Source organism: Bos grunniens, chromosome 3 (genome assembly GCF_055505025.1).
Source record: "Bos grunniens cultivar Pamir isolate PY7600 chromosome 3, Bosgru_T2T1.0, whole genome shotgun sequence".
NCBI classification, from domain to species: Eukaryota; Metazoa; Chordata; class Mammalia; order Artiodactyla; family Bovidae; genus Bos; species Bos grunniens.
In genome coordinates, this window is record NC_141167.1 from 118,881,294 (window position 1) to 118,899,839 (window position 18,546).

The 18,546-nt window shown below is 39.0% G+C and overlaps 1 protein-coding gene across 2 annotated transcripts in view; it reads right to left on the reverse strand.

The window, feature by feature from the left end:
- The window catches only part of TMCO1 (transmembrane and coiled-coil domains 1), a 55,808-nt gene that overhangs the window by 4,580 nt on the left and 32,682 nt on the right, over positions 1 to 18,546 (reverse strand). Inside the window, exon 6 of one of the 2 annotated variants that reach the window (XM_086393857.1) lies at positions 15,268 to 15,412. In XM_086393857.1, the coding sequence (XP_086249983.1) occupies positions 15,268 to 15,412 (145 nt within the window). Of the gene's footprint in view, positions 1 to 15,267; positions 15,413 to 16,222; positions 17,231 to 18,546 lie in introns of those variants that run through there. The other variant, XM_086393858.1, reaches the window with a different exon arrangement.

The window sequence follows — 18,546 nt, forward strand, 5'->3', positions numbered from 1 at the left end:
ATTCAATAGTCCCAGGCTATTCAGGAGGATGACAAAAAGATTAAATGTTTAATGACAGTATAACACTTACGTAGCTGAAAGAGTACTGGGTAACAGTCAGAAGACTTGATTTCCAATACTGGCAAATTATGCAAAACAAACAAACAAACAAAAAAACAAAACCCAATACGCAATATCTTTTTATTGTACCAAATCTCCATTTTCCTTATGTTTAAAAGAAGAGGGCTTACTAGATCAATTATTTTTAGACTCTTTAGTCACAGAACCCTTTCTTTAAACAAAATCTCATGTAAAAAGTCAACAAAGAAAATTGATAAAATAGTTTTGGGAACCTGAAGCCCCTTGTTGGGCCCATCAAATTTTCCCACCAAGCACCTTGAAAGAAGCCACAGTCCTGTGTGGCTGTGGCACTCTAACATTCTTGAACACAGTTATGTTGTAATAGATTATATTGCTGACTTCCACACATATCTTGCAAGGTGAAAATCAAAATTCTAAAAGGATAAGTATATCAAATCTGCACCAGAATAACATCATTTCCTTCGTAAAGTTGAATGAATGAATATTTTTCTCTCCTTAGGTTGTCCAAAGGCCTCTTTTGTAAATAGGATCTCTTTTGGGAAGATTAGGGGATCAAGTGACAATTTGAATCAGTCAAGGAGAATGTTCTGAATTTTAGTTTTGTGTAAGAAGATAGATGTTCTATCCTTTTAAAATCTCATAACAGATAGTAGAACCCAGCTGGCACTATGTGGGGTATCGAAAACTCAGTATGAAATTGTAGTCTTACTAGTTTGAAGTACCAAAGGACAGAGTTTTGGGCAACCGTGAATGTGAAAGTGTTAGTCACTTTGTCGTGTCCAACTCTTTGTGACCCCGTGGACTGTAGCCCACCAGGCTCCTCTGTCTATGAAATTCTCCAGGCAAGGATACTGGAGAGGGTTGCCATTTCCTTCTAAACCATAGCAACTGAAAAAAATTCCTGGAAAATAGAGTTAACAGGGCCCTGTAAAATTCTGCATCTAAACTCTACCCAGGTGGCGCTAGTGGTAAAGATCCTGCCTGCCAGTGCAGGAGATACACGATGCAGGTTTGATCCCTGGGTCAGGAAGATCCCCTGGAGAAGAAATGGCAACCTACTCCGGTATTCCTGCCTGGAAAACCCCATGGACGGAGGAGCCTGGTGGGCTAGTCCATGGGGTTGCAAAGAGTCAGATAAGACTGAAACAACTTAGCATGCAAACTCCGCCCACTTCTCTGGTTAACTCTTAAGCTATTCATGGGAGAGACTGCCTTCAACCAAATAAGACTAAAATAACTTGAGATTTCCTAGATGTCTACCACAAAGAAAACAGACCTTGGAGTTTGAAGCTTTGAACCTTGGAGCCAACTTAACTGTCCACTTAAACAAACAAACAAACAGAAAAAAACACCCCTCTCTGTTAAGAATAACAGAATCTAGACTCTCTATGCCCACTCCAGTGTTCTTGCCTGGAGAATCCCAGGGATGGGGGAGCCTGGTGGGCTGCCGTCTCTGGGGTCGCACAGAGTCGGACATGACTGAAGCGACTTAGCAGCAGCAGCAATAGACTCTATAGCTTATCATTTACAATGCACATGATACAATCCAAAATTGAGACATACCAAGAGACAGGAAAACATGACCCAGACAAAAGAAAACAGGCAACAGAGTTCAACCTTGAGATGATCCAAACTTTGGAATTGTAAGCAAGGTTTTAAAGAAGCTAATTAACCATGACAGGGGACATAAAAGAAATATATTCATTCACAATAAATGAACAAATAGTAAACTTCAGCAAGGAAGGAAAAAGACTAAAAAATAACCAAATGGAAATCCAGGAGCTAAAAAATACTATGACAAGCTTAGGGTTAAGTCAGATTAGGGATAAAAGAGGAGTGTTGAAACTCCTTTTTTAGATTAGAGATATAAGAGAGGAGTCTGTGAACTTGAAGACAGATTACAAGAAATTATCCTATCTAAACAACAGACAGAAAAAGACTAAATAATTGAATAGACTCAGTTTTCTATTGGACAATACTAAACAGACTATAAGTAAATGGAATTAAGAGATAAAGAATGGGGCAGAAAAAAATAAGTGAAGAAATAATCGCTGAAATTCTCCCAAATTAAAAAAAAAAGCCATAAGCTATAGAGGGATAATTAAAAAAAAAAAAAAATACCCTTGGGGGGGCGGGGTTCCCTGCTGGTCTAGTAGTTAGGATTTGGTGCTTTCACCATGGAGGCCCAGGTTCAAGCCCTGGTTGGGGAACTAAGATCCTGTTAAGCTACCCAGTACAGCAAAAAAACAAAAAGTTACATTACAGTACCCTTAGGTACATAATAGTCAAATTGCTAAAAACCAAGCTTAAAGAAAAATATCTGAAAGCAGCCAGAGAAAAGTTATTATTATCTACAGGGATACAAAGACATAAAGGTCTTCTCATCAGAAATACCTGAAGCTGTTTCACCAGTGGCCACGGGGGCCACACTGTCCTGATTTCAGAAGCGACGGCCCTGCGCTTCCCTCTGGGTGAGAGCTCCCGGGCCCCGCAGCCAGGCCCTGCCCAGGCGATGCTGCCCGAGTGTGCTTGTCCCAGCCCCGGCCTGGTCACCACCACAAGCGATGGCGCACTGCTCCCGACTGCTCACTTGCTGCGGCCCCACTGCCGCTCCAGGGAGATGTCCCACCCCACCAGGAGCCAGGCTCAGGCTCTCCTGTCTGTCCCCGCCTCATCCACAAACGTGTTCTTTCTTGTGATCAGGTATAGGTTTCAGAATATAAGATCCGACTGTATATAATTGTAATAAATACGGGTTGCCACTATTAAAAGAAAATAAACCTGAAGCTGAAAGGATTAAAACAAACAAAAGCAGTCAATCCAGAATTCTATATCCTATGAAAATATCCTTCAAAAGTAAAGATAAACAAATATTTGGGGATAAATGAAGAGTAAGAGAATCTGTCGCCAGCAGACTTAAACTACAAAAAACACATGCAGGGAGTTCCCTGATGGTCCAGTGGTTAGGATCTGGCACTTTCGCTGCTTGGGCCTGGGTTCAACCCCTGGCCAGGAAACTTAGAGCCCATACGTCACATAACAGGGCCAATAAATAAAGGAAAAAGAAACACATAGAAAGAAGGAAAGAAACACAGGGAAAAGTCACTTACCACTGTGCTGTGAAGTACAGACATTAAGCAGTGACATTCACCAACAATTCTGGACTCGGTGATCTCTATGTTTATTATATACTTTCAAGCCTTCATGTTTTTACTCAAACTATGCTAAGAAAATTCTGATAAAATTGGAAAACTCCTACTCACCCTTCAAGATACAATTTAAATGCCCCTCCTGTATAAAATCTTAGTTTCACAGAACTAATTCCTATAGTGATTTCACTTCCATAGCACACTTTCCCCCCTCCCAAACCATTTTATATATGTATACATACACAAAAGTTATCAATCACATTCTGCTATTATTTATGGATCTGTCTTCCCACATAGACTGTGGGTTTCACAAGGGTAGAGATAATCACTCCTTGCTCTTGCATCTCAGCATCAAAGAATTCCTGGCATAGTGAAGAACTTGAATTATTCTTCAACAAAGACAGGAATATTCTAAATGAAGCCTTAAACTCACTGAAACAATTCAAAGGGATCAGATTAAGATGATGCCTGAATAATCTGTTCTCACTTAGTACTTACCTATCACTTTTCAAACAAAATGCATTCTCTAACTGATTTAAAGTTAAATACTACAAATGAAAATACTTTGCTTAAAGATGAGCTATACTGGAATTAATGAATTAAGTTCTAATCCTTAAATAAAGTGACATAAATTAATGATGAGATGCAGGAGATGGCAGGCATCTACCATTTTGATGACTTTAAGATAAACTGACATGACATAATTAGAACCTGTCCTTACAGACATACAAGCCATATCAAAATTCTTTGCCCTACGGAAGCCAAAAGTGTGATAAAAAATTAAACTTACTTATTTTTATCCCTGTCCTAAGCACATATACCTGTTGAAGGAGACAATGACAAATTCTCACTGACATTTCTTCAGATCATAGCCATATATCCATATGGTTATACATTAAGATGTGGGTGACAAAGGAAAAAAAATATAAGAAACTCTTTCTTGTACTTTTCCTCATAAACATTAATTCTTTTTGCTTTTGAAGTAAAGAGAATTCTGTCATGGCTTTAACTATCATATACATTTATAAGAAGAGACCCGTTTTCCCTTAGCTGTTTACCAGGTAAATTTGCTGGGATTTTCACTAAGATTTAGAATACTTTCTATAGAGGAGATCATTTACTCAATCCATTACTGACTCATAATAAGAAAAGAAAAAAAAAGCAAGTTTTTTATTTTAGGAATTAAGAAAATTTCCTTTTATTCTTAAAATCCGTCACTACACTGGACTAACTTAACACCTCTGATAAAAGCTGGCAGACCTACCATTTCCGCTGTTACAAATTCACACAAAGGAAACAGTGATGTGAAGGTCAAGGCAGCTAATCACTAATCACCACACATTAAGGAAGTAAACAAAAGGAGAAAGATAAAACAAGGAAAGGTAATTAGATTTATTTTCAGTTAATATGACATATTACCACCATGTTTTAATCTATGAAAAGAACCAGTCCTATCTTGGGCTGGGAAACAAACACTAATTTAAAAACATCCCAAGGGCAGGGGCAGGCGCTAACTTGTTAAAAAAAAAACACAAAACACAAAAACCTACCACTTTAAGAATAACAGCTAACTTTCTATATCATTGGCATCTGATTATCATGATGTGGTGAGGTTGCACACTAAACCCTAAACCTGATTTCATTTTCGTGAAAATTGAGACTCAGAGCAGTTATATGACTCCCAAGGACATTAGGCTAGTAAGTGGCAATAAGAATCAAACCTTGGTGTTTTACCTCCAAATATTGTATTTCCTTAGGCTTAAAGAATCCACCTGCAATGTGGGAGACCTGGGTTTGATACCTGGGTTGGGAAGATCCCCTGGAAAAGGGAAAGGCTACCCACTTCAGGCCAGAATACTTCCCGATCCAGGAATCAAACCTGGGAAACAGGGAAAAATTACCGAAGCAGATAGATATCCTTATTCAACTTAATATTATACCTCTATAATAATAAGGGGGCCTATTATGATAAGTAAGTGTTAGTAGCTCAGTCATGTCTGACTCTTTGTGACCCCCATGGACTATAGCCCACCAGCTTCTCTGTCCATGGAACTCTCCAGGCAGGAATACTGAAGCACGTTGCTATTTAGTCCTCCAGGGACCTTCCTGACCCAAGAACTGAACCCAGGTCTTCTGCATTGCAGGCAGCTTCTTTACAATCTGAGCCAACGTTGTAAAGGGAAGCCCTGATGTTATTATAATCGTGTGACAATGCTATATAAGTTAGCAGTTGTTGTTTTTGTTTGTTTGTTGCAGTTGATCTTGAGGTGATGCTCTCTTTTAACCAGTTAGTACACTCCTACCCTTGGGGTATTGTCATGAAGGGACTAGAGCTAGTCTATTCAATCACACTATCACTCGCAGTAAAGGAAGTGGATTCTGGTTAACACTGTAGAGATGTTATTAACTGATATACGTAAACGCCATAATCTTTCATAAGATTATGGTCTCAAACTGGTGGTAAACTGAGACTTCAGATTAACAGTGCTGGGTGAAAATGGGGACCAGTTATGGAAAACAGTGTGCTGATGTCTCAGAAAAATTAAACACAGAATTGCAGTGTGACGGCAGTTCTACCTGTGGAGTATAAAGGAAAAAGAAGCGGAAACAAGAACTCGGACATTATATACCTGTGTCCACAGTAGAATTTCTCACAACAGCCAAAAGGCAGAAGCAGGCCTTTGGCAAATGAATAGATAAAAAAACGGTATACACACACATTGGAAAGTTTGTTCACTCTTAAAAAGGAAGTAAATTCTCACATATGCTACAATATGGATGAACCCTGAAAACATTCCAGTTACAAAAGGACTTAAGTATGATTCTACATTTATGAGGGCAAATTCACAAACATGAACAGTCAAAAATCACAGAGATAGACATTAGAATGGTGGTTGCCAGGGACTGAGGGGAGAGGATAATGGAGATTTAGTGTTTAATGGGCACAGATTTTCAGTTTGGGAAAATGAAAAAATTCTAGAAATGGATAGTGGTGATGGTTGTACAACAACACGCAATGTACTTAATGTCAAAGAAATGAACAATTTAAATGGTTAAAGCAGTGTATTTTAAGTGATATTTATTTTACCACAATAAATGAAAAAGATTAAAAGTACTGGAATTACTGAGTACAGGAAATCAGAAAGTAGTTTCTGGGCATAAGAGAGCACTGCACTTTCCTTGGGAAAACTGCTACCAGGGCAGTCACACTGACAAATTTAAACCCTGAGACTCTCCAAGTATGACATGTATGTTCTGACCCACTCCTTCATACTCTTTTACTCTAGGATCTCAGATAACATTGTTTAACCCATCCTACGGCACCCAAATCCAAAAGACCTGATTATCTACACTAGGTGTGAAGAAAGGAGGAGCATCCCTAGTCAAACACAGATGTTCAAATTTCAAAGAGAAAATATTAATTAATAATTTGACAGGGATTCACCCTATTCAAATACACATCAAATTCAACAATTATCATTCACCTCACTGCATCTTCCGACCCTCTAGCTTCTTGGTCTTTGAAAAAAACGGGGAGGCAAACTTTGATCTCAAATGAATCCATATTTTCACGTTTTTCCTCATAAAAATCACACAAAAGTTGGCAAAGAACGAAAGAGAAAAGAAAGAATAAATGAGGTATGCCAGTATTAACTCCAAATGGACTGAGCCATGACTATATAAGAAACTAACAGATAGTGGTAGAAAACAAAGATGAATTTCTGTATAACTTTAATAAAAGACTAATAAGAAAAAAAAAAAAAAAAAACTCCACCAAATAAAATTTTGCATGGCAAAAACCATACTAAGTAAAACTGAAACACAAACAACAGTTTGCAAAAATTATTAGTAACTTAGAGCACTCAGGGCTAAACTCCCTAAGAGCTAAAAACTAAGAAAATGACCCAATAGTGAAATAGGCAAAAAGCATACACAGTGTCCCACCTACCAAAGAAAGAAAAAAATACATGAGTAGCTCTTAGACAAATAGAGATGCTCAATCCAAATGCAAATTAAAACTACAATGAGATAGCAATTTTTACCTAATACACAGTAAAAACGCCAAAGTTTGACAATTTCTACTGGAGGTTGGGGGCAATTATGAATTTTCACACATAGCGATAGGGAGTAAAAAGTGGTATAACCTCAATTTGCCAAGTTTATAAGTTTATATTTGGGTATAGTATCTACTGTTTTGTTTCACACATGCCTTTTAGGTGCATACTATGTACTCTATATAGATTCTTTAAGGTATATACAGGAAATTAAAAAATCTCTACCTTAAAAGAATTGGGGAGGAAAGGATAACATAAATGAAAATTACAAGTAGACAAAAACAAATTAAAAAATCTTGTAGTGTAAGGCAGAGTATGACCAACCACTATAGAAATTTGAATCATTCTGTGTTAGTTTCCTCATCACTTAATCAATTTAACAACCTCAACACAAAAACAATTCATTATGTTCTCTCAAAACTACTTTATGCTACAGTATATATCTGAAATTAAGTGGCCTATTTCTTTGCCTAAGAATGGTCTCATTGAGGGAATTGTATTCTATACTCTGAAAGCCTCATATTTTATGATGGCTTGTTTCACAGGCATCTACAAAGTCAAATCTTATATAACCTAAGATCCTAAAGAGCAAATAAAACAACAAAAGAAAATATGGAAAGAGCAAATGAATAAGGATTTTAATTAAAAGAAAGAAGCATATATTCCACTGAAAAACTTCAAATACTGAACTATTTCAGACTGGATATAAGTTCATAATCCTCCTGTTACATACTAAGAAGTGGGGAAAGGAATATAGAAACTTTTGGCAGCTAATAAGATAAAAATTATAAAAGTAGGTCATTTTAGGGATTTTTAAAAGATTTTTAATATCTCAGAATACCTATACTATAGCTCTATATGCTGCTGCTGCTGCTGCTAAGTCGCTTCAGTCGTGTCCGACTCTGTGCAACCCCATAGACGGCAGCCCACCAGGCTCCTCTGTCCCTGGGATTCTCCAGGCAAGAATACTGGAGTGGGTTGCCATTTCGTTCTCCAATGCATTAAAGTGAAAACTGAAAGTGAAGTCGCTCAGTCGTGTCCGACTCTTAGCGACCTCATGGACTGCAGCCCACCAGGCTCCTCCGTCCATGGGATTTTCCAGGCAAGAGTACTAGAGTGGGCTGCCATTACCTTCTCCGATAGCTCTATATACTTTTCTCTTATTAATATCAGTGCAGAGAACTGGACAAACAGAAATTAAAAGTATGAACATACATCCTCCTTGGCTGAAAAGAAATACTGAGTTTTTTTTTTTTTTGGCTGCCCATTCTCGCCTCCCACTCTTTTTGGAGTATTCAGTAAGCAATTACTTCATTAAGCTCTACCAGTCTAGTATCTGTAGATACTCTAACTTTATAGCACACATTACCAACTCTTGGTTCTCGGAGTAGCGTGGTTGGCTGCTCTATCGCCTGTTTTTAGAAATAAAGTTCCACTGGAATACAGCAACACTCATTCACTTACTTATTTTCTAGGGCTGTTTTCATAACACAGTGGAAGAGTTTGCAAAAGTCTGCCTGAACGCTGTTGCCTGTTTTTGTAAATAAGGTTTTGTTGGAACACAGCCCCACTCGTTCCTTTACATATTGTCTAGGGCTGTATTCATATTATAATGGCAGAGTTGAGTTGCTGTGATAAAAATTGTATGGTCTGAAAAGTAAATACAAAAATATTCATCACCTAGACCCATACAAAGTAGTGAGTAAATACAAAGTTTGCTGACTACCATGGAAAATGACCTCATGAAATTAACTGCTATACATATACCTCACCAGAATTTCTGAAATAACTGAAAGCAGTTTAAAGACTAGCTTGAGCTGAACTTTCTCAACAATCATTCTTAACATTTATTTCACTTAAGAAAATGCTACAGTTTTCAGATGGTGATTTCTAGGTAATGAAGTCCAGCTAGCAGTACAAATCCGAACAGGCAAAATGGTTTTCTCAGAAGGCCTTACAAATAACTGGGAAAAGAAGAGCAGTGAAAGGCAAAGGAGAAAAGGAAAGACATACCATATGAATGCTAAGTTCCAAAGAATAGCAAGGAGAGATAAGAAAGCCTTCCTAAGTGAATAATATGAAGAAATAGAGGAAAATATCAGAATGGGAAAAACTAGAGATCTCTTCAAGAAAATTAGAGATACCAAGGGAACATTTCATGCAAAGATGGGCACAATAAAGAAAAGAAATGGTATGGACCTAACAGAAGCAGAAGATATTAAGAAGAGGTTGCAAGAATACACAGAACTATACGAAAAAGATTTTCATGACCCAGATAACCACGATGGTATGATCACTGACATAGAGTCAGACATCCTGGAGTACAAAGTCAAGTGGTCCTTAGGAAGGAAGCATCACTATGAACAAAGCTAGTGAAGGTGATGGAATTCCAGTTGAGCTATTTTAAAACTTCAAAGATGATGCTGTTAAAGTGCTGCACTCAATATGCCAGCAAACTTGGAAAACTCAGCAGTGGCCACAGGACTGGAAAAGGTCAGTTTTCACTCCAATCCCAAAGAAAGGCAATGCCAAAGAATGCTCAAACTACTGCACAACTGCACTCATTTCACCTGTTAGCAAAGTAATGCTCAAAATTCTCCAAGCTAGGCTTCAACAGTACATGAACTGAGAAATTCCATATGTTCAAGCTGGATTTAGAAAAGGCAGAGGAAGCAGAGATCAAATTGCCAACATCTGTTGGATCATAGAGAAAGCAATAGAATTCCAGAAAAATATCTACTTCTGCTTCACTGACTATGCTAAACCTTTGACTGTGTGGATCACAACAAACTGTGGAAAATTCTTAAAGACACAGGAATACCAGACCACCTTACCTGCCTCTTGAGAAACCTGTAAGCAGTCAAGAAGCAACAGTTATAATTGGACATGGAGCAACGGACTAGTTCAAAATTGGGAAAGAAGTATGTCAAGGCTGTATACTGTCACCCTGCTTGTTTAACTTATATGCAGAGAACATCATGCAAAATGCCAGGCTAGATGAAGTACAAGCTGGAATTAAGATTGCCAGGAGAAACATCAATACCCTCAGATATGCAGATGATACCACCCCCATAACAGAAAGCAAAGAGGAACGAAAGAGCCTGTTGATGAGGGTTAAAGAGGAGACTGAAAAAGCTGGCTTAAAACTCAACATTCAAAAAACTAAGATCATGGCATCCAGTCCCATCACCTCATGGCAAAATAGATGGGGAAACAATGGAAACGGTGATGACTTTATTTTCTTGGGCTCCAAAATCACTGCGGCTGATGACTGCAGCCTGAAATTAAAAGACGCTTGCTCCTCGGAAGAAAAGCTATGACAAACCTAAGCGAAGTGAAAGGTTCTCAGTCCTGTTCGACTTTGTTTGTGACCCCGTGGACTACACAGTCCATGAGATTCTCCAGGCCAGAATACTGGAGTAGGTAGACATTTCCTTCTCCTAGGGATCTTCCCAACCCAGGGATCTAACTCAGGTCTCCCTCACTGCAGGCAGATTCTTAACCAACTGAGCTACAAAGAAGCCCAAAAATATTGGAGTGGGTATCCTATCCCTTCTCCAGTGGATCTTTCTGATCCAGGAATTGAACCAGGGTCTCCCGCATTGTAGGTGCATTCTTTACCAGCTGAGGTACCAGGGAAGTCTAGACAGCATGTTAAAAAGTGGAGACATTACATTACTGACAAAGGTCTGTATAGTCAAAGCTATGATTTTTCCAGTAGTCATATATGGATGTGAGAGTTGGACCACAAAGAAGGCTGAATGCTAAAGAACTGATGCTTTTGAACTGTGATGCTGGAGAAGACTCCTGAGAGTCCCTTGGACTGCAAGATCAAGCCAGTCAATCCTAAAGGAAATCAGTCCTAAATATTCACTGGAGGGACTGATGCTGAAGCTGAAGTTCCCATATGTTGGCCACCTGATGAGAAGAGTCAAGTCATTAGAAAAGACCCTGATGTTGGGAAAGGTTGAAGGCAGGAGGAGAAAGGGATGACCAAGGATGGTTGGACGGCATCACCGACTCGAGAGACATGAATTTGGGTAAGCTCTGGGAAATGGTGAAGGACGGGGAAGCCTGGCATGCTGCCGTCCATGGGGTTGCAAAGAGTCAGACACGACTGAGTGACTGAACAACAACAACTACTGTGAGTTTCCTGGTGGCCTAGTGGTTAAGATTCTGTATTTCACTGATGTGCTGAGTTTAATCCCTGGCCAGGGAACTGAGATCCCAGAAACCTCGAGAGATGGCCAAAAAAAAAAAAAAACAACCCTGGCCTTCCTTGGTGGCCTAGTGGTAAAGAATTCGCTTGCCAATGCAGGAGACACAGGTTGGATCCCTGGTCTGGGAAGATCCCATAGGTGGCAGAACAAAACTCAAACTGAGTGCCACAACTATTGGGCCTATGCTCTAGAGCCCAGGAACTGCAACCATTGAACCCACGTGCCACAACTACTGAAGCCTGCATGCCCTAAAGCCTGTGCTCTGAAAAAAGAGAGGCCACTGCAGTTAAGAAACCTGCACAATGCGATGAAGAGTAGCCCCTGCTTGCTGCAATTACATAGAGGCCCACACGGCAACAAAACCCCAGCACAGTCCAGGTTTGATGTAGGATACAGGATGGTTGGGGCTGGTGCACTGGGATGACCCAGAGGGATGGTACGGGGAGGGAGGTGGGAGGAGGGTTCAGGATGGGGAACACATGTACACCCGTGGCAGATTCATGTTCAGTTCAGTCGCTCAGTCGTGTCCGACTCTTTGCGACCACATGAATCACAGCACACCAGGTCGCCCTGTCCATCACCAACTCCTGGAGTTCACTCAGACTCACGTCCATAGAGTTGGTGATGCCATCCAGCCATCTCATTCTCAGTCATCCCCTTTTCCTCCTGCCCCCAATCCCTCCCAGCATCAAAGTCTTTTCCAATGAGTCAACTCTTCGCATGAGGTGGCCAAAGTACTGGAGTTTCAGCTTTAGCGTCATTCCTTCCAAAGAACACCCAGGGCTGATCTCCTTTAGAATGGACTGGTTGGATCTCCTTGCAGTCCAAGGGACTCTCAAGAGTCTTCTCCAACACCACAGTTCAAAAGCATCAATTCTTCGGTGCTCAGCTTTCTTCACAGTCCAAATTTCACATCCATACATGACCATTGGAAAAACCATAGCCTTGACTAAATGGATCTTTGTTGGCAAAGTAATGTCTCTGCTTTTCAATATGCTATCTAGGTTCGTCACAACTTTTCTTTCAAAGAGTAAGCGTCTTTTAATTTCATGGCTGCAGTCACCATCTGCAGTGATTTTGGAGCCCCCCAAAAATAAAGTCTGACACTGTTTCCACTGTTTCCCCATCTATTTCCCATGAAATGATGGGACCAGATGCCATGACCTTCGTTTTCTGAATGTTGAGCTTTAAGCCAACTTTTTCACTCTCTTGTTTCACTTTAATCAAGAGGCTTTTTAGTTCCTCTTCACTTTCTGCCATAAGGGTGGTGTCATCTGCATATCTGAGGTTACTGATATTTCTCCCAGCAATCTTGATTCCCGCTTGTGCTTCTTCCAGCCCAGCGTTTCTCATGATGTACTCTGCATAGAAGTTAAATAAGCAGGGTGACAATATACAGCCTTGACGTACTCCTTTCCCTATTTGGAACCAGTCTGTTGTTCCACGTCCAGTTCTAACTGTTGCTTCCTGACCTGCATACAGATTTCTCAAGAGGCAGGTCAGATGGTCTGATATTCCCATCTCTTTCAGAATTTTCCAGTTTATTGTGATCCACACAGTCAAAGGCTTTGGCATAGTCAATAAAGCAGAAATAAATGATTTTCTGGAACTCTCTTGCTTTTTCAATGATCCAGCGGATGTTGGCAATTTGATCTCGGCTTCCTTTGCCTTTTCTAAAACCAGCTTGAACATCTGGAAGTTCACGGTTCATGTATTGCTGAAGCCTGGCTTGGAGAATTTTGAGCATTACTTTACTAGTGTGTGAGATGAGTCCAATTGTGCAGTAGTTTGAGCATTCTTTGGCATTGCCTTTCTTTGGGATTGGAATGAAAACTGACCTTTTACAATCCTGTGGCTACAGCTGAGTTTTCCAAATTTGCTGGCATATTGAGTGCATCACTTTCACAGCATCATCTTTCAGGATTTGAAATAGCTCAACTGGAATTCCATCACCTCCACTAGCTTTGTTCGTAGTGATGCTTCGTAAGGCCCACTTGACTTCACATTAATATTTTGTCTCTAGTTATAATTTTAATATCTCATTCTTAATCACGTTTAAGAGCAGTATTCTAGTTATCAATGACCTCTATTAAACCAACAAAAAGAATCATGTTGTCACTGTCTTGGGTTTTACCTTGGATAAGCCAAAATGCTAAAGATGCTGGGAAAGACTGTGGGCAGGAAGAGAAGGGAGCGACACAGGATGAGGTGGTTGGATGGCATTACCGACTCAATGGACATGCGTTTGAGCAAGTCTGGGAGATAGTGAAGGACAGAGGAGCCCACTGTGCTTGCAGTCCATGGGGTCACAAAGAGTCAGACACGACAGACTGACTGAAGACCACCACAAGAATACAGCTTCCTGCTGGACACACTCACTTAACTGCCCCACAGACAACTCGAACAGCATCTTCCTACCAACCTACTTCTCTTTCTTCTTTTCGCATCCTCCATTTGGTCACCAAAGCCATAATGCTGAAGTCACCTTAGTTTCTTCTTTCTCACATTGAATCAATCATTAAGTTCTGCTAGCTTACCTCTATTTCTCAACTTTGTCCCCTCTTCAATCATTTCAGCACTGTAATAATTTAGAACAAAGTGATTTTTTACTAGACTACTCTAATAGTTTTCTGTTATTTCTGCATGTGGTCATGTCCCCCTCACATCTATCCTTCAGAAGCAGTAAGTATCAGAAAATGATTCCAAGAAGCCTGAATACTTGGTTGCATTTAACATGCAAAAGAAGAAGGTGGGAAACATCCAAATAGAAGAAAGAGTATTCACAAAAAGCAAGTCTGGGTGAGTGGAGAATGAAAACTGCCAGATACGTCAGAATGGCTGGAGTGCTGGATGAGGTGAGAGATGAGGTAGGGAGAGCATTAAGTGCTAAGATCATGAAGATCTTTGTGAACTTCTAATTAGAATTCCATTTCCTACTGATTCACACGTCAGACCAATCAAAAACCTGCTGCTGCAGACAATATTCAGAGGAAGAAGAAAAACAACTCTGGATCATTTATGCAACAAACATTGAAATAATCATGTTCATACTTGCATGTGCCAACCTCCCCAATATAATGCCTACTGAATGACAGTATGTTCAAATACTGAATAATGCCCTGAAATATGAAGAGTTCTAGAGCAAGAGACTTTAACCTCTCTTATTTTTTAAAGTCCCATCTCAAAAACCACTTTATTGTTTCAACCTTGCTGCCTGAATAGTCTGCCACTAACTGAATGCTAAGTCTCTCTTCCAGGCTCTCACAATACTATCTGACTTAGTTCTCACTCTTTTTCACTATGAATATCTGATCATCGTGTTGCCTGAATGTAAACTCTACAATGCAGACTTTACCTCAACTGTGACTAACTTAAAGTCACCAAATTATTGTTTACTTGTGTTCCTGAAGAGCCAAAAGGCACTGGTGAATAATAAAGAAGTAATGATAGTGGGAAGGCAAAGTCCACTCTTTACTTTTCTACCCTTAGATAGCCGCCATAAAGAAGAGACTTGAGAGCGCTCTTCAAAATGAGATGAAAACCACGTTTGACTTTATGACCACTTTCCATCCCTAAGGATCGGGGATCTAAACTATATACATTTAAAACAGTTTCAGATGATATGCTGGAATTCTGAAACAAGCAACTGAAAGATCTCAGTAGCAACAGGTAGACACTTCCAGTATTACAGAAATAGGCATTAATTTAGGGTGTGAGAGCAAGAAAGGATGTACATATGCAACAGATGATGTGGGCACTCACCTGTCGAATTGACATGGTACAGAGAATATACAGGAAGATGAAGGAACAGTCTGTGGTGTCATCCCCGAGCAGATTTCGGTGAGACAGTCCCTGGATGTAGGACAGGGGGGTGAAAGGCAGCTTTGCCACCACTCTGCCATCAAATCTAAAGAGGAAAGAACAGAGGACTGTTATTTTCAGAAGGCTGACAAACTTAGTTCCGGAGAGAATCTGGGACAGAAACAGAACTTTAAGTCTCTTGATCTCTAAAAAACCAAGAAATGGTGATATTCTAAAAATATATCTGTAGTATAAGGATATAAGGAGATTTTTTTCCCATTAATCTTTTTCTAAACTAGAGATTCTTAGTTTTTTCAATATCAGGATATTTAACATGCTGAAAAAGTATTGAGGACTCCAAAAAGGTTTTATTTAGAGGTTTCATCTATTATCAATATTACTATTTAATAAATTAAAACTGAGAAATTTTAAAATACTTGTCAAATCATTTAAAAGACAGTAATACTCAGTATATGTTAACACAAGTATTTTTATGGAAAATAACGTTATTTTCCATACAAAAAAAGAATTCACCAAGAAGAAAGGCTTCTTCCTTCCTCCCCCTCAATGTCATAGCTGCTTCATTACTTGGGCTGTTACAATATTATACACCCTATGAAGCCTTTGGAAAATTCCACCATACATTCATGAGAGAATGAAAGTGAAGAAGGCAAGGAAAAAAATCTTAGAATTATTACAATAATTTTTACCTCAAGGACCTCCTAAAAGTCTGAAACTGCCAGCATTCCCCAAACCATACTTTTGAGAAGCACTGTTCTAAACCATGAGATCAATAAGATTTTAAGAATCCTCTTTTCTAAGAGTCAAAGATTCCCAGTATACACCTTAAACATGAAATTCATGGAATGTACACAGTGGTGAATGAAAAATAGTATACATAATATTCTGAGATAACTTTTTTGTTTTAATAAAACTTTATTTTTTTAAATTTAAATTTATTTATTTTAATTGGAGGTTAATTACTTAACAATATTGTATTGGTTTTGCCATACATCAACATGAATCCTCCACAGGTGTACACATGCTCCCCATCCTGAACCCCCCTCCCACCTCCCTCCCCATACCATCCATCTGGATCATCCCAGTGCACCAGCCCCAAGGATCCTGTATCCTGCATCGAACCTGGACTGGCGATTCATTTCTTATATGATATTATACCTGTTTCAATGCCATTCTCCCAAATCATCCCACCCTCTCCCTCGCCCACAGAGTCCAAAACACTGTTCTATAACTTTTAACATACTTCTAATATTTGAAATTAATTCCTTTTATTTTTTCTAAAACAGAAAAGAAAGATGTTTTGAAAAGAGGAAAAGCTTATAAAAAAGCTAGAAGTACATATCACTGTTTATTTTGAGGTGCTGGGGATATGAGCTTTTTTTATACTTTTCAATAAGTTGTATAATCAGACAAAGAGAATTATAAAATTAATGTGATTAAGGATAGTGATACTTCACAGTATTAGAAAAGTATATGACTGCCATCAGTTAAATTATCCAAATAAAGTCTCTACTTCCAGTTAAAATGTCTAGAACATTTGCTTGTAGAAAATATGTATTTATCTTATTCATCTTTGGTTGTGCTAGGTCTTCATTGCTGCCTGTGAACTTCCTCTAGCTGTGGTGAGCAGAGGCTAGTCTCTGGTGTGACACATGGGCTTCTCATTGCGGTGACTGCTCTTGCTGCGGAGCACAGAGCTGGACGCAGACTTCAGTAACTGCAGCAGCTGGCTCAGCAGTTGTGAAGCATGGGCTCTAGAATGCAGGTTCAGTAGTTGTGGTGTATGGGTACCGTTGCTCTGCGGTATGTGGAATCTTCCCAGACCAGGGATCCAACCTGTGTCCCCTGCACTGACAGGCAGGTTCTTATACACCATACCACCAGGGAAGTCCAAGAACATTCCCTTAAAAAAAAAAAAATGCTTGGTATTTAGAATGTTTCTATAGAGGGAGGGGGAAAAGAGAGGTAGCATTACTATCATTTCCTTTGGAGAAAAAAAATTCCTAAATATCCATCCATATAAACTTGTGAGTTTTGAGGCGCCAGAGATATGGAGCTTTATAAATATATAATATTTTATTTCTATATATTTATAAATATTATATATTTATAAATGTATATTATAAAATATAAATATTGCGAGCTTCATACATAGCTGAACTCCACAGAAAATAGAACAGAATGAAATAGACACATTCTATAAATATATATGATTATACACTTACTACTTTGAACTGCCTTCCTAGTATATATTTACATAGGGAAAGGGCTCAACCATAAAGTGCTGTTACTTGGATATGACAAAAAATATTGAAAGATCCATAAGAAGTAATCATTCTTGTCTACTAAACTCATAAAAGCAAAACAAAAGAAATAACTTTTCCAGGAGGAGATATTCCCATTTACTCATAAGAAGTATGACATATAGTTGTTGCGATATTTCCTTGTTATATATATGCTGTTTACAGTATGCTGGTTCTACCTGGTTCTACATATGACACTCTACTATTTTTCTATAGAGTTAACTGTAAGAAGCAGGGCTGAAATAAATATAGACAAAAATGTTTATCCTTCTTATTGCTAACATATGCACACCCAAATTCACCTTCTATAGTCATTTTATTTCTTGTTATTTTTAATTTGAAATTGTAACCAAAATGAAAACCTTTTACAACTAATAAATGAATTCAGTAGTTTCAAGACAGAAATCAACCTAAAAAAATCAATTGCACGTCTATGTGAAGTGAAAGTTGCTCAGTCGTGTCCAACTCTTTGCGACCCCATGGACTATACAGACCATGGAATTCTCCATGCCAGAATACTGGAGTGGGTAGCCATTCCCTTCTCCAAGGGATCTTCCCAACCCAGGGATCAAACCCAGGTCTTCCGCATTGCAGGTGGATTCTTTACCAGCTGAGCCACAAGGGAAGCCCAAGGATACTAGAGTGAGTAGCCTATCACTTCTGCAGAGGATCTTCCAGATCCAAGAATCAAACTGGGGTCTCCTGCATTGCAGGTGGATTCTTTACCAACTGAGCTATCAGGGAAGCCCTACACACACACACAAAATCCCATTTACAACAGCATTATTAATGTAATTAACTTATTTAATCAAAGTTAATCAAGGAAGTGAAAGATACGCTAAAAACTGTAAGACACTGATAAACTGAAGATGACACAAATATATGGAAAGATATCCATGTTCACAGATTGGAAGAT